Below are 21,175 nucleotides of genomic sequence, written 5' to 3'. Positions count from 1 at the left end.
TCTTGTGTGAAGGCACAAGGCCTTAGCACAGTGAGAGCACATTTCTGCAACCATTTCAAACATATGTATTGCTACTTGTGATTTGTTTACTGGGTACTAAACAATAGGTGAATATATATTTTTTTGTATTGTTTTTCTGGGCATCTGAGTGTGTCTGGTGTTATTCTACGTGTCAGGCCAGCAGAGGAGGATAAAGAAAGAGGGAGGGGAGAGGAGGTGTGGTGCGTTGTAGTCTAGTGGATGTAGCCGGTCATTATGCAGAGCTGCAGGGTGCGCTTATCTGTTACTGTGCTCAGTGGAGCGTGAAGAGCTGAAGACGAGCTGAAAGGGCACAAATCCCTCTCCTCCATCCCGCCCCCCCCCCCCCACCGCCCCTCCCCTCACCCCCACCCGGTCCCTGTTCTGCCCTCCTCAGGCCCTGGCCCCAGTGCTGTGGCCCTGGCCCCAGTGTGGTGTTGCCCAGCCCAGCTGCAGAGGGGACTACCTGTCCAAGAAGGAGGGCCAGGGGAGAGGTGAGGTGATGTAACAGGTCGCTGAGGGGCAGCTGCAGCAGCGGAGGGGTGATGACAGTAATTACAGGTCCAGCCAATCAGTACAGGAACATCTGGAAATATCATCCTCTTCCACTGCATGTAATATTGTATCATATTGAACATGATAGTCACCTCACCTCCACTGATTCTGACAGCACAGCATACTGTACATCATCGTGAAATATTTCTGGTGTTGGTTTGACTGTGGATTTATAAGCATTCAGTAAAACCAGCTCTTCTTTTCATTCCCGTTTCATTAAATATATGGGCGTTTGATTGTTCAGTAATTCACATCCTGTCTTTTCCACGACTCCTCTACCTTGTGTCTGCTGTTTCCCTTGGTGACAAAGCCAACCCACTCCTGTAAAGCCCACCTAAAGTCAGGCAAGCCTATTCCCATAGAAATCTCTGTAATGCTAAATGACACATCAAAAAGCGTAGCTCGGTGCGTTGCTCAAATGTGAGATACCGAATCTACAGCAAGGAAGGATTTTCAGAATAGTGGAGGCAGTGTCTTACTAGGGGTTGACGACTGAATCATGAGCTGCCAGCATTTAGCCCAATCCCTTTATACACACATCTAAAGAATCTGCCTACAATCACTATTGGAAAGCATCCATACTTTTAGCAGAGACTAGGCATTTTCTCGCTCTCTCTCTCTTCTCGACCACTTCCTTTACCCTCCCTTCTCCCTCCCTTAGCCCCCTTTGTTCGCTCCCCTCCCCCCCACACCCCTCTTTATCCCTCATATTCTCTCTTTCTCTCTTCTGTATATTTACTCTCCCCTTACGCTAGCAGGCAGCTGATGCCAATAAAAATTTTAGTGATTGTTAAATGAAAACACAAAGATGAAGGGCAATGATTCATTAGGAAGGAATGCTGCCAGTGGAACAGCTCAAGTCTCCTGTCTCCACTACTGCACTGAATCTCCATCACAGACACACTCTTGGCTACTGTACCTCCATATATCTGTTGGAATGTGTCCGTCCGTCCGCTGGTCTCTGGCATTGTGCTCTATCTTGTTCCCTGAGGGAGAGTCTTGCCATGCTCCATGTCCAGCCAGGTCAGTAGCAGAGTTGTAATGCTGAAGTACTGCACTGAGCTCTCTGTGACTCTGTGTTGCGTGAGTTGAGGTAGTCTGAGGTTTCACATGTCCTTTGATTCAGAGAAAGGGCAAGGCTAGGCAGTTTTACACAAACCATCAACAATGGCTTTTTTAGGTACAGCTTGGGATGACTCGCTATTCAGGGAGACCAGCATTGAGAACTTTTTACTGAGGTGATCCTCATTAAAGGGCCAATCCGGAGTTGCTACATACATTATATCCAAAATATTTACTCCAATGTTTGCAAACAAAGTTAATGTAAACAAAAACTGTATTGCTTTAAAACATGGTTAAAACTATCATTTTGATCTCATGGCTAGTCAGTCCTTGCCTCCATAGCTCTGTCTATGAATGTGAGAGTGGTTATATTTTTCAAGCCTCAGCTTGAACCATAACAAGTGGTGATGTGGCCATTGTTTGAACTCCGGATTGGCCCTTTAAAGTGTGATGAGATGCTATATTTCTACATGAGATACAGTGTGATGAGATGCTATATTTCTACATGAGATACAGTGTGATGAGATGCTATATTTCTACATGAGATACAGTGTGATGAGATGCTATATTTCTACATGAGATACAGTGTGATGAGATGCTATATTTCTACATGAGATACAGTGTGATGAGATGCTATATTTCTACATGAGATACAGTGTGATGAGATGCTATATTTCTACATGAGATACAGTGTGATGAGATGCTATATTTCTACATGAGATACAGTGTGATGAGATGCTATATTTCTACATGAGATAGTGTGATGAGATGCTATATTTCTACATGAGATACAGTGCTATAAAAAAGTATTTGTAGCTTTCTAATGTTCTCAACTTTTGCATATTTTTGATACTGAATATTATCAGATCTTCAACCAAAACCTAATATTAGATAAAGGGAACCTGAGTGAACAAATAATACAGCAATTACATACTTATTTCATTTCTTTCATAAACAAAGTTATGCAACACCCAATGCCCCTGTGTGAAAAATGAATGGCCCCTTACACTCAATAACTGGTTGCGCCAACTTTAGCTGCAATGACTCCAACCAAACGCTTCCTGTAGTTGTTGATCAGTCTCTCACGTCGCTGTGGAGGAATTCTGGCCCACTCTTCCATGCAGAACTGCTGTAACTCAGCAACATTTGTGCGCTTTCAAGCATGAACTGCTCATTTCAAGTCCTGCCACAACATCTCAATTGGGACTAACTTGAAATGTGTTGCTTTTTAGCCATTTTCATATACTGTAGACTTGATTTTGTGTTTTGGATCATTGTCTTGCTGCATGACCCAGCTGCGCTTCAGTTTCAGCTCACAGATGGATGGCCTGACATTCTCCTGTAGAATTCTCTAATATAGACCAGACTTCATGGTTCCTCCTATTAAAGCAAGTCGTCCAGGTCCTGAGACAGATATTAGGTTTTGGTTGAAGATCTGATAACATTCAGTATAAAAAAATTGAGAAAATCAGAAAGGGGGCAAATACTTTTTCACGGCACTGTATTGTTGGCACTGTCCTTCTGAGTTTGCAGATGGATGCGCTGGCTGCACTACAGTTGTTTCTTCAAGGAGTCTAGCAGGAATAATTGACCTTGTCCCATAACCCAGACTGACAGTGTGATCACACACCATTCATAAACCTCTGTGTTTAAGGCCTTGTTGGGATGAGTCAACCCAATTCAATTCATAGGACTTTATGAAATACAAGTCATGTTTAGAGTGCTGGGGCCAGTTGTGTGTCTGTGCCCTGTAGTCCTACAGAGCCATGCAGGTGCACTACTCCGGCCCTCACACACTCCAGTTCACACACATACCACACACTCCACACACACCTGGCCCAGGGACCTCAGGTGGCAAACACAGCGCCCGCCACAGCCTCCCCTAAAAATATCCTCCCCCATGGATCCGATTCATGGAGAGAAATGAATGTAGCAAATGAATCAATGTAATCGTGTTAGTTTTCAGACGTGCTCGTCCCAGGAGCAGGGCAGCACAATCCCCTCTCCTCCCAGGATACGTAGGGAATCCACAGTGTCATTACCCTGCCTGTGTAATATAATCCAACCTGCAGGGTTTGGCAAAGAGCATACACACACACACACACTCTCACACACACACACACACACTCACACACACACACACACACACACACACACACACACACATACACCTCCACTGAGCTCACACCAACCCCCCCCCCCCCCCCCCCCCCCCCCCCACCCCCACCCCACTTCGTCCCTGTTCATCCATATTAAATCTTTCATTACACATATATATTATTTTATTCATTGCTTCCCGTCCTAGCTCGGGGCGCTGTGGCTTAATGAGATATTAATCCTGTGTTTCAGCTGTAACATTTATATTTACCTGTGAACAGATCTGGTTCCATTCTCTTTGTCATTGTGTACTCACCTTTGTTATGTTTCATTAACTGATTAACTGATACCTACATGATAGGTTGTCTTCTATATAAGTGATCATCCACCTACATGAGCTCTAACCTTGCATCTATCTGTTCTCTCTGTAGGTTTCATTTAGCCATAGAAACAGGGGAACTGGAGCAAACACTAAGTGCATGCTAAAACACTAAAAAGCATGAAATAGCGTAAACTCTGCCACACCTGACCTGTGATTCAATTAGAGCCCTCACAGAGAGCTGGCTGAATGTCTGTCAGAATGTCCCCTCTTTCCCCTGCCCAAGCTCAGCCTCCCCTCCTCCCCTCTCCTTCTATCCCCCTCCTCCCCCTCTCCTTCTATCCCCTCCTCCCCCTCTCCTTCTATCCCCTCCTCCCCCTCTCCTTCTATCCCCTCCCCCTCTCCTTCTGTCCCTCTCCTTCTATCCCCCTCCTCCCCCTCTCCTTCTATCTCCCTCCTGTCCCTCTCCTTCTATCTCCCTCCTGTCCCTCTCCTTCTATCCACCTCCTGTCCCTCTCCTTCTATCCACCTCCTCCCCCTCTCCTTCTATCCCCCTCCTTCCCCTCTCCTTCTATCTCCCTCCTGTCCCTCTCCTTCTATCTCCCTCCTGTCCCTCTCCTTCTATCTCCCTCCTGTCCCTCTCCTTCTATCTCCCTCCTGTCCCTCTCCTTCTATCTCCCTCCTGTCCCTCTCCTTCTATCTCCCTCCTGTCCCTCTCCTTCTATCTCCCTCCTGTCCCTCTCCTTCTATCTCCCTCCTGTCCCTCTCCTTCTATCTCCCTCCTGTCCCTCTCCTTCTATCTCCCTCCTGTCCCTCTCCTTCTATCTCCCTCCTGTCCCTCTCCTTCTATCTCCCTCCTGTCCCTCTCCTTCTATCTCCCTCCTGTCCCTCTCCTTCTATCTCCCTCCTGTCCCTCTCCTTCTATCTCCCTCCTGTCCCTCTCCTTCTATCTCCCTCCTGTCCCTCTCCTTCTATCTCCCTCCTGTCCCTCTCCTTCTATCCCCCTCCTGCCCCTCTCCTTCTATCCCCTCCCCCCTATCCTTCTATCTCCTCCCCCCTCTCCTTCTATCCCACTCCTCCCCCTTTCCTTCTATCCCACTCCTTCACCTCTCCTTCTATCCCCTCCCCCTCTCCTTCTATCCCCTCCCCCTCTCCTTCTATCCCACTCCTTCCCCTCTCCTTCTATCCCCTCCCCCTCTCCTTCTATCCCCCTCCTCCCCCTCTCCTTCTATCCCCCTCCTCCCCCTCTCCTTCTATCCCCCTCCTCCCCCTCTCCTTCTATCCCCTCCCCCTCTCCTTCTATCCCCCCTCTCCCCCTCTCCTTCTATTCCCCTCCCCCCTCTCCTTCTATTCCCCTCCCCCCTCTCCTTCTATCCCACTCCTCCCCCTTTCCTTCTATCCCACTCCTCCCCCTTTCCTTCTATCCCCCTCCCCCTCTCCTTCTATCCCCCTCCCCCTCTCCTTCTATCCCCCTCCTGTCCCTCTCCTTCTATCCCCCTCCTTCCCCTCTCCTTCTATCCCCCTCCTCCCACTCTCCTTCTATCCACCTCCTCCCCTCTCCTTCTAACCACCTCCTCCCACTCTCCTTCTATCCACCTCTCTCAGCCCCTGTTGGAGCCCCCTGCTGCTGCCAGGGGAGATGAAGGTGGGGAATTAAATGCTTAGTCAACTCAGAGAATTTAACTGAGACCTCTTAAACGCCTACAACGCACTTTACACACACACACACACACACACACACACACACACATAATAAATACACACACCTCTGAAATGATTATCAAAGGACTGGTCCCATTTGGCCACCCTCTGTATATGGCTGTTTAGTGTTTGGGTTGTTCTGTTGGACATTTGGGTCTCTGGGATTTCTGTGAAAGGGAATATGCCCAAAGTGCTTCGTGACTAAGAGCCGGATCAAACTTCCTGACCTGTGTTATCCTTCCTGGTCCTTCATCTCTGATCCTCTGATGTCTCATTGTTTAACAGTTGCCTGGCATCTAATACCAGCCGTCCACACACACACTTTGATGTGGCACACTGACTGTACTCTAATATCCATCCAGGGACAGGCAAGAATTCTCTCCCCTCCTTTTCCATGGCTTGTTAAATGTATTCTTGCTTTTCCCTCAATGCTCCTGTTGCCCGAACATGGCCGTCTCACATGTGCATGTCTGATAGGGGTGTGACTACGTGTGTGTTAGTGACCCTACTGTGGTGGCCTCCATCACAGCGTCAGTGTGAACCACGTGGTGGGAGAGGTTGTTAGGTAGCTCATGGCCCTCCTGCGCTGAGAGAATGGATGCGTGATTATGAAGTCATCAGCCATGAACCAGTAGGGCTGGGGAGGCGCCCCCCTTCTCGCGGGTCCTCGGGGTGCCATTGATTGGTGGCCATGTGTTTGTGCCCGATAGACTGTGAAATGGTGTATTGCAGCACGGCTGTGTCGCACCTGCGTCCCACCAAGGTGATTGATTGGTTTGGTCATGTGGAATGTTCCCATCTGGTCTGCAGTAATGCATTTTTTTTCCCATCCTGTGAATAGCAAGCACTGGCTGGAGGATAGTGAGGCTCCGAAAACGGGAAAGGCCAAACTAAAACATTTCCCCCCTCCCCTTTTTTCTTTTTACCAACGCGGAAAAATCAAATAGACCAAGCTTCTCGTCTGATTATCCTGTGTGGTGGGGGTTGGGGGTATTTGGGATAAATACAATCAGGAAATCCACCTCTTATACACAGAGACAGACCACCAGGGGAATCAAATCCCTTCTGTCTCTAGGTAGTCAGAGGGGCAGTAGTACTTCATTTTGAATGGCATACTTCAAGGCTGAAAGCTGTGTGTTATAATGAAGGTCGTCTTTGATCCAGCTGAATATTTAAATCTCATGCTCCTCCCATCCTGAACTTGAGAGAGATGGAGGAAGCTTGTCTTTGCTATTAAAAGAGAGCCTTTTCATTTTGTCGAGCATGACTCACCTTAACAAGTCTGTTTCATTTTTCTCTACTTAGAATCCTCCTCGTTTGATTCTGATTATTCTTAATCCCGGCCCCTCTCTTTTAATTGATCTATTCATTCCACCTAATGACTAATTACATATCAGAGCGCATCAGCGAAGGCATTCATCATCGTAGAACGTAATAATCAATGACATTTCAACAAAGGAAAAAATAAATATGCAAAAGAACTCATTAACATTTGCGCTGGCTGTTTGAATAATGCTGCTGCTGACAAGGCTGTAATTAACAGAAATTGATGCTGAGCTCAGGGTGGGAAGAGAGAGTTGTTTCCCCAGAGCTTTATTGTGCGCCCAGTGTGGGCCTCTGCCTTGCTGGTATGTGGACTGGGCTGGCTGGGCTGTGGGCACTGACTGCTACATCAGAGAGGGAGGAGGTGCTGATGTACTACCCTTACCACCCTGCTGACCTCTCCACAACCCCAGCTCACAGCACAGCTTTTATTTACTGTCAAACACAACCTGGCGGAAACATTAAAAGCCTGCAACAGGATGGATGTACACAAACACTTGAGCGAAGGAAACAAAAGGCTCCATTTTAAAAGCCAGGGAAACCAGTGAGTGGGTGTGCTGCTTTGTTCACGGCTGTAATGTCACGCCTGCCAGTGGATTGTGTTTGGGAGCTACTGAGCATGCCCAATGCAGTGCTTTATGTCAAGGTTTCCAAAGAGACCAGAACTTTCCACTACAGGGTTAGTGTAGAAATCAGGGTGGAAATGGAGCTGCTCTGTAGTACTTGGTCTAAAATCAATTTCCTATGTTTTACTTTCCCACTGTAGGTCCCTGAGACCCCCTGTCTCTCTCTTTTCCTGTCGGCTTTCCTGTTTTTGTCATGAATATCAACAGAAAATGCAGCAAACACAATAAAGCTGTTTATGTTTGTTTTTTGGACAGTTGAAAGTGCTGATTGTAACAAGTTGAAGGAATTTCCTTTATTGCGTGTGTTAGCCCTGCCATATGGCTCAACATGGAACATTAACTTGACAGCGATAATGGATTGCGATGAGGTTCTTGGCTAGCACTCCTAACACAGGGACAGGAGCATGGGTTGGGCTACTTCACAGGCACAGCACACACTGGAAAGAAAGAGGGGGGAACAGATGTATGATCTGTTCATTTGGCTTTAGCATTACCCTCTATTTCCTCATGTTTACACACTGTTTTACCCACTTTATATGTATATACTGTATTCTAGTATATACTGTATTCTAGATGAATACAGTATATACTGTATTCATCCTATATAACTACTGCTGTACACCTTTTCTATTCATATTCTGTCCATACTGTCTAAACGCACCATTTATATATATACACTATATATGCTCAGTGACTTTCAACGTGACACCGTCACAGGATTTCTTCCCTGCTAGAGCTGCCCCAGTCAACTGTAAGTGCTGTTATTTTGAGGTGGAAATGTCTAGGAGCAACAACGGCTAAAATGGTAGGTCACACAAGCTCACAGAATGGGACTGCTGAGTGCTGAAGCGTGTAGTGAGTAGAACTCGTCTGTCCTCGGTTGCAACACTCACTACCGAGTTCCAAACTGCCTCTGGAAGCAACATCAGTACAATAACTGTTCATGGGGAGCTTCATGAAATGGTTTTCCATTGCAGAGCAGCCACACACAAGCCTAAGATTACCATGCACAATGCTAAGCGTCTGCTGGAATGGTGTAAACCTCCCCTCCGTTGGAATCTGGAGCAGTGGAAACACATTCTCTGGAGTGATGAATCACGCTTTAGTATCTGGCAGTCCTACGGACGAATGGGTTTACTGGATGCCAGGATAACTCTACCTGCCAGATGCATAGTGCCAACTGTAAAGTTTGGTGGTGGAGGAATAATGGTCTGGGGCTGTTTTTCATGGTTCAGGCTCCTTAGTTCCAGTGAAGGGAAATCTACAGTAAACAATGACATTCTAGACGATTCTGTTCTTCCAACTTTGTGGCAACAGTTTGGGGAAGGACCTTTCCTGTTTCAGCATGACAATGCCCCTGTGCACAAAGCGAGGTCCATACAGAAATGGTTTGTCGAGATTGGTGTGGACGAACTTGACCGGCCTGCACAGAGCCCTGACCTCAACCCCATCGAACACCTTTGGAATGAATTGGAACGCCAACTGTGAGCCAGAACTAATAGCCCAACATCAGTAACCGACCTCACTAATGCTCTTGTGGCATTAGTGGCGAATGTTCCAACATCTAGTGGAAAGCCTTCCCAGAAGAGTGAAGGCTGTTATAGCAGCAAAGGGGGACCAACTCCATATTAATGCCCATGATTTTGGAATGAGATGTTCGACGAGCAGGTGTCCACATACTTTTGGTCATGTAGTGTATATACACTGAGTGTACAACCTGCTCTTTCAATGACATAGACTGACCAGGTGATTCCAGGTGAAAGCTATGGTCCCTTATTGATGTAATTTGTTAAATCCATCTTCAATTCAGTGTAGATGAAGGGGAGGAGACACGGTAAAGAAGGATTTTTAAGCCTTGAGACAATTGAGACATGGATTGTGTATGGGTGCCATTCAGAGGGTGAATGGGCGAGACAAAAGATTTAAGTGCCTTTGAACAGGGTATGGTAGTCGGTGCCAGGCACACCTGTTTGAGTATGTCTAGAACTGCAACGCTGCTAGGTTTTTCAAGCTACACAGTTTCCCGCGTGTATCAAGAATGGTCTACCACCCAAAGTACATCCAGCCAACTTGACACAACTGTGGGAAGCATTATGGTCAACACAAGCCAGCATTCCTGTGGAATGCTTTTGACAGCTTGTAGAGTCCATGCCCCAATGAATTGAGGCTGTTCTGAGGGCAAAAGGGGGGCTGCAACTCAATATTAGGAAGGTGTTCCTAATGTTTTGTGCACTCAGTGTATATATATTTATATTTATGTTCTGATATAGCTCGTTCTGATATTTACTTTTTGATTATGTGTGTTTTGTTGCGAGGTATTACTGCACTGTTGGAGCTAGAAACATAAGCATTTCGCTGCACCTGCGATAACATTTGCCAATCTGTGTACACAACCTATAAACTTTGATTTGATTCAGTGTTGTGTGTTTGTTTTATTTGGTCCGTTCGTACTGAGGCCCTCGGTAGGAATGCATCTGAGATGCTGTATAGCAGAGGGAGCAGAGCAGAGCTCACTAATTGGCTGTTTTTGTGGCTGGGGTTTTGAATTGATCCCTAGAGATGCTTAGATCACTACCTCCCAGAGTATCAAAACAAGGCACACTGCACAGCACCTCCATGCTCCAATCAATAGGGAGCCATACTGTGAATGACTCCGCACAACACCTTCATTCTGAGGTCTCTGAGCTGCATCCCAATTTCATTTCAATATTTCATGTTGCATATGCTGTTTATACCTCACTCACTCGTTATACCCTGTCTAAGCAAGTCATTCAGTTCAGTAAGGTTGAATTGTAGGGTGGAGGGCAAATCAATGTCTCCACTGCTGCACACTAGCATAGACATATCTGTTCTATTTTTGGTATTGATGGTAACTGTTCAACATAATTATTCGCAACACATCTATTGCATTGCATTCAATGTCAAAACTGTTTTAAATTTTAAGCAATTTTAAGCATAATCAATGGCCATTCAAAATGCCACATGTATATTGTGATACGTATACATTCAGACAGTGTTAGTCATATGCCAGAATTAAATGAAGCCTTTTTCCGTTCAAATTGATTTTCGTATTGAGCCGGTGTCATCAGTGCTATTGATTTGGCTAGGAGCCACAGTATTATCCAAGGTGTCTGTCCCAGTGGACTTCATTTATATTTAGATCATCTGCTGTGATGGCTGTAATTAAGCCGGTTTATTCTTGTTGTTTTTGCATCATGTGTCTGGGGGATTGCGTCTGCGCCGGTGTCAACACTGTTCTTGATGGACACCTGGACAGCCCGGGCTTCTTCCTCGCTAGCAGAATGATGAATTTACTTAGCATCCCATCCATCAACACACACTGTAGTCTTAAGGAAGTACAAAAATGTATTAAAAAAAATACAAAATACAAACTGTCACAGACAAGAATCAAAAAAGGAAACAGAATATTGCTTTCTGTAGACCGACTGCACCTGCTCAGAACAAATCTTGTAATAATGATATTAGCGCTGCTGTTGTGAATGCCAGGCTGGCTGTGATAGGACAGGCCTGCTTGGGGAGATAATAAACAGCATGGCTAATGCCCTGGAAAGTGTCAGGCCTGCGACTCCTCTGGTGAAATTGGTCTCTTGTTCTCATGGTTTTCATTCCTCTTTTCGCTCACAACGTTAGTGGGCTTTGATGGATGAGGTCTTGTTTGAGACTTCAGTGCTTTGTAAAGGAGAATTAAGATTTAATGGCTCGAGTCATGTTCTGTCTCTGTAAATATAGGTTATTACGGGGACCTATTCTCCTCAGATTGAGTTATGTCTGCTAGAGACAGAGGAGAGCGCTGTGTTGTGATGAGGGTGTATTTGTTGGGCTAATTTGGGTGCTCGCTCGGCTCTAGAAGAAAAACCTAAGTGCCAATCTGTTCCACCTGATTTATCATCACTTGTTCTTCACTGCTTCAGCATCTTGAACACACATCCACCAGACCTGTGATCAACTTCTCCATCACTTCACATGATTAGTGGTTTAAAAAACGTTGAGTGATACCCTTGAAAGTACCTATTAGCTGTAAATATCTATTCATTCTGATGTTTTGCTGGATTAACTTTCATGGCAAGACAGCCAGGCCATAAATAGTGTAGGTGCTCTGTGATGGAACGCTATCCATTCTACCTTTTACTTTTCTGTTAGACGTCTTGTGTTAAAATATTGTAGAAAACTTCCTTTGGTTTTCCTTGAGCCAAGTTTTCTTCAACCAAGTTTCTAAATGGCTGAGTTAGCAGTCTCGGCGGTAGCAGCAGCAGTGCCCTCTACAATCAAAGCACAGTGATCCTGCCACTGGCATGTGAGAGTCTCTCTCCCAGGTCTTGTACTGTGTCCTCGACCAACACATCACACTCCACATGCGCTCTGCTCTTTAGTGTGATGATTTGGCTCCATTAATCATCCCAGTCAGAGGGTTTCTATAATGTATGATGTGTCCTATTACGGAGGGGAAGTGCCTGGTGGTGGCTTCCAGGGACACAGGCAGGGGGAGACAGAGGGGAGTGCTGGGCCAGGCAGGTTATTGATCACAGAGCCCCTCTAGCCTGTCACTCCTCTAGCAGTGCTAAGGAGAGATGGAGGATGTGATTAGATAAAAACGAGGTTAGGGGAGCATCCGCATCAGGCAGGCATCAAGGCAGGTGAGCTGAGCCCAGAACCTTGTTAATCAGTGACCTCTACACCAGATCCTGAAGTTCATCTCTAGCCACGCTCCCACTTGGCCCTTCCCTTCCCTTGCCACTGCCCCCTGCATCCTTCTCCTCCGAGTGACTCATTTGGCTCATGGATGAGAGAGAGAGGGGTGTGGAGGGTGATTGAGGGTTGGGGTGGGTGGGCGATGGGAGTGGAGCAGTGGCCTCACAGCTGCGCTAGCTGGCACCGGTTCCTCAAACATCAGCGTCGCAGCCAGCAGCCTGCTTGGCACAAACACTCGCCAGTAACACTTAAACAAATTGCAATTGCAATAGCTGGGCTGTCTTACATTGTTGATTTTTGACATTCTAAGAGACTTTTTCTCCCCCATATTCCTTTTTGGAGGCTTTCATCATGTAGATGACTGTATGTTATGAGCGAGCCCCCATTGTTTTCTAATCTTTGTGTTTGTGTGTTGAGCACCTATGGATCCCCCGGTCTTCTACAGAAGCTTCTCTTTGACACTGTTCTTTCTTTCAAACTGGAACATTGCTGAAAGGTTTCTACATTATCCACTGAAAGGTTTCTACATTATCCACTAAAAGGTTTCTACATTACCCACTGAAAGGTTTCGACATTGTCCACTGAAAGCATTTGTTGCCTATGAGAATGTACAACCTCACCCCCAAAATATACTTTGTGTCATTATATTTCAAAAATGTTCAACAGTTCAATTTTTTGTATATAATATTTAGCATTTGAATAGAGATTCATAGATGTGTTTTGGGGTTTTCCTTTTGATGTACAGACTATAGTATTTTGTCATGTCCTCCCCCCTAAAAATAAAACACATGCTGGTGATTTCTATACAGTGTAGTAGCACACATCTTATACACCTCATATATATATATATATATATATATATATATATATATATATACACCTCAAAATAAATGTATTGTTATTATCCTCTGTATCTACACATGTAGCTGTGGTAAACACAGTGTTGTGCTGGTAAGTGCAGTGACATGAGAATGGGAACATCTCTTTGTTTACCATTGCTGCACTCTTAGCGCTGTGTGATCATGCGTGGCGGCACGCTAAACAGTTAAATGCCTGTTTACCGTTGGGTTCCTCAGGGATGTTTTCCCCTCGGTTTGGGCTGAACTGCAGCGTTGTTGACTGTGCTCAGGTCCCTGGGCGTGTTACAACGCTTGGTTTGGCCGGGTCGTGCTCCAGAGGTTCAGGGGAGCTGCCTGCCTGGCCGCTAGCTAGCTACCTCTCTCCCTGGTAGGTAGGTAGGTAGGCAGGCAGGCAGGCAGGCAGGCAGGCAGGCAGGCAGGCAGGCAGGCAGGCAGGCAGGCAGGCAGGCAGGCAGGCAGGCAGGCAGGCAGGCAGGCAGGCAGGCAGGCAGGTAGGTAGGTAGGTAGGTAGGTAGGTCCAGACCTGGAGAGAGAGTTTTCCTGAGCATGACTTCCTGCTTTGCTGGGGTTAACACTCAGCCATCAATCATTCACGGTGGATAGAGAGTGTGTGACAAAACACATGCTGGGGATGAATATTTCACTGTGGGCACAAGCATCTCCTCACAGGGGAGAGACAGGGCGACTAAGTGATACTGATGGAGACCAAACCACGCTGAGGTGCAGCTCCGGAAATGTCAGAAAAAAACAGGTATAACCTTTTTAGTCAGCCAAGACAGATGTTCTGTCCCTCTGCGGTGGCTCAGGGTATGTAGTTAACCCACAACTAAATGCTCCTTCCTTTGCGAGAGAGCTAACCCAGAAATGTTATATCATATCAAATGAGTTGTGTTGCTACTGAAAGGGAAGCAGCGTTGTCAGTTAAACCACCTTACCTGATTTCGGCAGCTTCCTCTCTAGCTCTCTGGAGACAGTGTGCAGTTGCAGTACGACTGTGCCCCGCAGCAATACTCAGAGATGTGAATCCTCCAACATGTGCCTCTGTTCACCTGGGCATGCCAGTATGATGTTCTGTTCAGTCAGAGCGTAACAGAATCACCTGGCTATGCAAGTTTTAAACTCACTAGAATATCTACCTTTTCCCCAGAGTAAACCCAATGTTGTTCCAGTGCTGCGTCTGGTGCTTGCAATGTTTGAAAGTCTGACAAAAATAATGTACGATGTTGTTAAAGTTGTTTATCATTTCCTTGTAGGAACCTCTTGTTTTTTCCGCCGGGGTAAAAGTGCTGAGTTTAGTATATTGTGAGGAGCATGATTCATGTGCGTTGTGCGTCGTGTGTTTTATTTGTTTTCCTGACGGCTGCCGGGAAGCGTCTCTCTCAGGAGGAGTGCTGCACACCAAACGTGAGACACTGATGGAGCAACTCTGTCTAGGAGGATCTCTTATAGCTTAAGGAATACGTATTTTACATAACATTTTGTACAGATCTGCATTATGATATGTGGGTTATGTTCTAATGTGTGGCCTAATATGTGACCTGTATAAGTGTGATAGTGAATTAGGATATTACCTTGTTATTTCAAGACACAATGAATAAGAAACATGATTTCTAGACCATAATGTGGTGTCAATGGTTTTTGTATAAAAATAGTTTTCTCTGTGTCTCCACAGGTAAATCAGCAGAGAGGGCTCAATTTCCAGCCTATGGGAGAGAGCCTGGCGTGTCTGGCTGCCAGGTAAGTTTGATATCCGCTATTTACTGCTAAAAAGTAAGAAAATGTATGCACTCATTACTGTAAGTCGCTCTGGATAAGCGCATCTGCTAAATGACTATAATGTAAATATAGTGTGGTGAACTCTGCTTGTTAACTTCTCTTTGTTTGGGCATTCTCAATGCATTGTTAAAACTAATTGGCGTGTCCAGCTCATCAGATAAAATGCCTTTGTTGGTAGTATAATTAGAGTGAAAAGGAATGTTTGCACCGGAGATGGTTTATAAAGCGAACAAGAAAGCTCATGAGAATATTCTGAGGTGTGGAGGCTTAGAGATAATGAGTGAGTGATTACAGTGGAGCTGCCTGGGCTGAGGAGTTTCTCCGTGCCCTGTGTAGTCTAGCAGGGTCTAGCAGGGGCAGCCCAAAACCACAGAGAAACACCACTTTCAGCACCTCCATTAAGCCAGGGTCAGTGAGCACAGCCAAGCTCAGCCCAGGTCCCCTCTCACAGCCACACAGATGTTCAACACAAAGGCCTGATTGTGTGCACAAGCCACAGCTCTCTCTCTCTCTCTCTCTCTCTCTCTCTCTCTCTCTCTCTCTCTCTCTCTCTCTCTCTCTCTCTCTCTCGGTCTGACGTCAATGGGGAGAGCTCTCATATTCTCTCTCTCTCTCCTCCTCTTTCTCTCCCTCGTTCATGCTTCTCTCTGTTCTCCTCTTTCGCTCTCACTCACTGTTTTTCGGTCTCTTCCCACTCTATCTCGAGTATCTCTGTATTTATTTTCCCTCTGCCCTGGCTGTGAGACCAGTAAGAGAAGTTCCACAGAAAATGGCTTCCGTCAGAGTCTGCTCCACCCTCCCCTCCACTGTTCCCAGTACTGAGCATTTATATTCCACATTATGGTCAATGATATTGGGATTAGGGGTTTGTGAGTCTGGACTTTAAGATTAGGTTTAGGGCTACATCTGAAAGATGTCTTTAAAAGATAGAGCCCACCTCTTTGGGCTTAACCCAAAGATCAAGGGAGCCTCTGACCTCATTGACTCACTTGTTAACCCACTCATTTAACCCAAAGCTAATCATGTGCCAGAGTAGTACCCTTCACCTCTCTATCCCCTCACTGTACACACTGTACACATTACTACTAACAACTATGTGGTCATACAGAGGTCTGTGCTTCCAGTCAGACGGAGTGAAAATATAGCTGATGTGAGTTGAAAGCTCGTTTACTCATTCATAAAAGAGCTTTTGGAGATGGAATGCCAGTTCAGACATTTTGTGTGGGAACTGGGGAATTGATGCAGGCCTCCAGCTGCTGAGATCTGAGGCTGGCAGAGATTCAGTTTGTCTGGTCCCAGAAAGAAAAACAGGAAGACCAAAAAAGTAATTTCATTCTTTAGAGAATGTAGGAAGAATGCTGGCTGGAAAAGACGTTATTAATATTGTGCATGGCTCCACCGCTGAATCTTGCCCAGCCGAATCACGCATGAGCAAAGCATCTCAGGTGCAAAGATTATCAGACATTGTTTATCTTTTAATGAGCAGCCTGAATGTTCACAACCTCCATATGCTGGAGATTTCATAATCCATCCACACTAACCTAATAAAAGGTAACATTGTATTTTCTTCTCGGAGGACCAAGAATGGAAATTCGAAACACACAAACAATCTATCAAGAGGTTGGTTTTTGGAAACTCCTGTAATAGCGCCAGATATCTGCCAAACAGACCATCAGTTGTGGGCTTGTCAAGTCTAAGCAAATTGCCTCGCTCAGCAACGGATTATTGCATCATTTGAACATGATGAAGAACTCCCCATGTCTTATTGGGTTAGATATTCAGAGTGTTGTAGCCAGCTGTGGCCCCTTATTCCACTGTTCCTTTTTTACACAGAACATGTCAGTCCCACCATAATCAACCCGTGTTTTAAACCTTCTGGCTTCATCTTTTTGGACAGTTGTTATCTGTACACCAGTAAATGAAAAAGAGCCCAATGTATCCACTCATTGTCTTTGTGGTATGGTAAGGTGTTATTCTGCCTTGATCATAATAGCAGGAAATCTGATTTAAATGAAGGCCTTCAGCATATCATCCCTCTCTCTCTCTCACTGGGAGTGCGGGCACACTGTTCTGTGTGTGCCCATGTTGAGTTGGGCCTCTGTCCCCAGTGGGATGAAGTAATGAACAGGGCTGGGGTGTGGGGGGAGAACGGGGGAGACAGAGTGGGAGGAAGGGGGAGAGGGGTTGTGAGAAAGAGGGAGAGAGAGGGGTTGGCGGGTTGCTGTGTTGCCGTGGCGGCAGCAGTGCTGTGTTCAGCAGGTAGCTCCTGTGTGCCTCCTGCGAGACGGATTACCCTGATTAAAGTGACAGGATGCAGTTGACAGACGACTCCCATTATCTCCTCAAATCTGCGTGACATTTCACTGTGGAAGATGATCATTGAGATGTGAAGAGGCTTGGGCAGAAAGGCCTGTGATTCAGGAAATTTTTGACATAATAAAGCCTTGTGTCAGGTTTTGGGCTTTAGCAACATGATTGACTGCAACGTTTGATGCAAGTGTGTTATTGGAGTACTAGGGGAGGACATTTTCTCCTTCTCCTTAGACAGTCACACACTGACTACAGAACAGAACAAGCCTTGGCTGTTAAACTCAATTTCACTCAATTCTTTGTCTGTTGTCTTCTTCGTCTCAATTGTCTCTTTTTTTTCTCTCCAGAAAATCAAAGATTCTGGGTTTAGTTTCATGAAAGCATAACAACATTTTCTGTCATCTTTAAATAGAATTCTGATGATTTGAAGATCTATGTAATCACCAACCAATAAACTCTGGCCTCGCTGGAGTTTCCTCTGCTTTACTATGTGTACTGTAGATTACATGGTAATTGGTATTTCATTTGACCTCTTGTGGCTCTTGTATGGTTTTTGTTCCATGCAGTAGTTTCTATAAAAGAAACGCCAGCTAATATTTCTGGGAGGATTCAATATCATTGAACAAAGGCAGCAGAAGTGAGTCTGGTCTGGTCTGTTGTGCCATGTCAATGTCAATGCAGTGGCCTCTGTGACAGGTTGTCAGTTTGCAGAGCCCGCTTCTCCCCTCATTTCTACTGTTGTAAAGCAGTGGCAGACTTGATTTTCACAGGGCTTGATGGCCTTCATTCCAATCTGTTAAAATCAGAATCAATAGTATTTTTAGAATACCACCTCATTTTGATGTTATTATGAGGGGTTTTGATTTTAGGATTTTGGGGAAATATTTTGTATTTATCATAGGTGAAATACCCAGGGAATCCAGATAATAATAATGATGATGAACATTTTTGGGGCCAATGACCAAGGTCAAAGCCATCCCTCTGACCTATGTTAGTTTAACCTCATTGGTTACCGTGTCAATCACCAGGCCTCTCAGTCTACTGTACTGTTTCCTGGAAGCACACAAGGGCTCCAGTCTCCAGAGCAGCTCTCTCCTTTGAGGTATCCTCACTCACCTCGACCCTCCCTCCTTCTCCACTTACGGTCGGCAGCAAATCAGACGAATTGGTCCAGGCCGTTAATTGGCCTGTTTGCTGGGGGCACAGTGCTCACTGGAGTGGATACTGGCGGAGCCTGAAGGCTGCTGGAACCTTCCAGAGGATGCCTCAGCTCAGTCACATGACACAGTAAACAGGAGAGGAGGGTGCTGAGGACTCAGGACTCCAGCCCACTAATCTGGGCCTGTCAGATCAGAGGCAGGTTTTGGGACAGCTCTGTGTCATCTCTCCTCCACTAATTGGATACGTGTGCCTGAGATCAGACACAGGTCCAGCAGGCTGGTGGCCTGGTGACTCCCAGGTCTCTGGGACGGACATTTTGTCCAGTTAAGCCAGCGTGGTTTTTGGGGGAGCCCACAGATCCTGCGATCAGACTGATGGTTTAATGAGCCTTGAGCTGCCCTCCTCTCACCTCCCTGCACCTCCCTGCGCCCCCTCCATTCAAAGAGCTGCTCCTGCAAGTCAGGGCATGTCCCTGGTTGTGTCTGAAGATGCCCTCAGGCCGTGATCGCTGCTGATCAATACCGTTCCACTGCAGGCTGGAGGAGAGGGAAATCACTAGGTCAGACTGATTGGATGGATTTCTCCTTGGAGTTCAGTGGAGCTGCTAACAGTGGAGCACACAGGAGTACACAAATGACTGTGTGTGTAAAAAAATAGTAACTGAAATGTGTATCTTGTGATTAGATTTCTTATGCTGATGCTCCATAACACAGCACCATTTACCAGCATTATAGAACAGTAAAAAAAATCTGAATGTTTTCATACGAACATTATACCTTTTGTCAGCTCCACATGAAGCATTCATTAACACATATCTATGACATTTTGAATAAGAACTCTTTTACTACTAAGTGGACATGCATTAATTGAGGTGTCTCATCTGCTGCTGTGAAAATAGGTATTTACTGTCTTTACCGTTAAAGAGAAATGTATTTTGTCTGAGGGCAGGTTGTTAGTGAATTATGGTAGCATAACACACAGTGGCCCCTTATTCCCACTGGAGCACATCTCCATAAAGATGTTCAATGGATTGATTCATGCTATTTAATAGATCATTAGGGGAATGGCTGATTCATGACCAAGTGTCTCACTGATAATATTTGACAGTGCATGAGATCACCCCCTGACTGAATGAGTACCCCCTCCCTCATCTCTCTCACACACACACACACACACACACACACACACACACACACACACACACACACACACACACACACACACACACACACACACTACTTTCACATCTGCTGTTCTCCACTTATCTGTTGTTTCTCTGTTGTCTCCTCCAGGCCAATCTGCGGCCGGACACTGGTCTGGTGAGTCCTGGGCCTGTGGCCACATCGGGGAAAACGGTCCCTCCCTTCTACCCTCCCTTCACCGGGGCCAACCCCAGAAGACGCCCCCTACCGGACCCTACTCCCATTGGTCAGTGCCAATTAACCCATACTTATAGAGATACAGAGCAGGGCAAGTTATCCAGTCCCTGACAATGGCATTATAGTCTAGTATCATGTTTAGAGCAGTATGTGCTGACACAATTCTAAACCTCAGGCTGACCAAACGATGTAGCAAAGACGAAGCCAGAGCACTTGTTTTACTGGATGTGACATTTGTAAGAGACCACTGATCTGTTTTCACTAACTCCATGAACAAGCCTGCAGGAGTCCCTGTGTTTTCAATGGATTAATGACTTTTGCTTAGCCATTTAAACTCCTAGTTTAACGCTAATAATGATTATCCTGGTGATTTCAATAGAAATCTTCTTTATACCAACACGCACAAATTGTTTTGGTTTCGATTTGACTTGATTGTGTGCAAGAAAAGAATGTTAGGCCAGGGAAGGCATCCTCGTCGTTCCCTTCTTTATGCCAGTGTGTGAATGAGCTGTTGTGTTGTTTACATCCCACAAAGGCCCTTTCTATTGCCTCAATCCTGTTTTATCTTTCCACAGATCCTCTACAAACAAAGAAAGTTCGCAAGGTCCCTCCTGGTCTGCCTTCATCTGTGAGTGGAAGATCATTTCATCTGCCTGCCATGCCTCTCATATATAAATAGATCTCTCAGTGAGCTTAACCAAACACACACACACACAAACAGACACAAACAGACACACACACACACACACACACACACACACACACACACACACACACACACACACACACACACACGTGCACACACATACAAACACACACACACAGACAAAGAGAGCTGTTGACAAAGAGAGCTGTTTTACTTGCTTTCCTTGACTCTTCAAAGACGTCCTCTGCAGTGGCACCGTCGGTACCTGGTTGATGTGTAAGGGAGCCCATAGCCCTGCCTTGCTGTTTTTGTGTGTGTGTGTACTAGAGAGTGTGTGTATGTGTGTGTACATTGGGGTGATTGATTTTGGGGTCTGTCCTGTCACAGCGTGGTCTCCTCAGCTCCTCTCCTGGGACGCGGGGCTATGCAGGGCACGGGGAGCAGAGCTGTCAGAGCGGATCCCAGGCGCTGCTCTTTTGATGTTTAATTAGTCATTATGTAGCCAAACAGGAGGACAGACAGAGATTAATAGTGCAGAATCAGAGACATTTCCATGGGTAATAATCCCGGTGGAGCAGAAGACATTAGAATGCAGAGGAAGTGTGGAGCTCAGCTTGCCTCCGCCTGGGCCG

General features: G+C 45.9%; 1 protein-coding gene across 5 annotated transcripts in view; it reads left to right on the top strand.

Moving 5' to 3' along the window:
- LOC120024983 (transcription factor 12-like) overlaps positions 1-21,175 on the top strand; it is a 90,933-nt gene that overhangs the window by 34,833 nt on the left and 34,925 nt on the right. For all 5 annotated transcript variants that reach the window (XM_038969387.1, XM_038969385.1, XM_038969382.1 and 2 more), the window contains exons 6-8: positions 14,944-15,008; positions 19,811-19,946; positions 20,473-20,525. In XM_038969387.1, coding sequence (XP_038825315.1) covers positions 14,944-15,008; positions 19,811-19,946; positions 20,473-20,525 — 254 coding nt within the window. The remainder of the gene's footprint in view (positions 1-14,943; positions 15,009-19,810; positions 19,947-20,472; positions 20,526-21,175) is intronic.

Source organism: Salvelinus namaycush, chromosome 30 (genome assembly GCF_016432855.1).
Source record: "Salvelinus namaycush isolate Seneca chromosome 30, SaNama_1.0, whole genome shotgun sequence".
NCBI classification, from domain to species: domain Eukaryota; kingdom Metazoa; phylum Chordata; class Actinopteri; order Salmoniformes; family Salmonidae; genus Salvelinus; species Salvelinus namaycush.
Note: the sequence above shows the minus strand (reverse complement) of the source record. Positions and strands in the feature narration are given on the sequence as shown.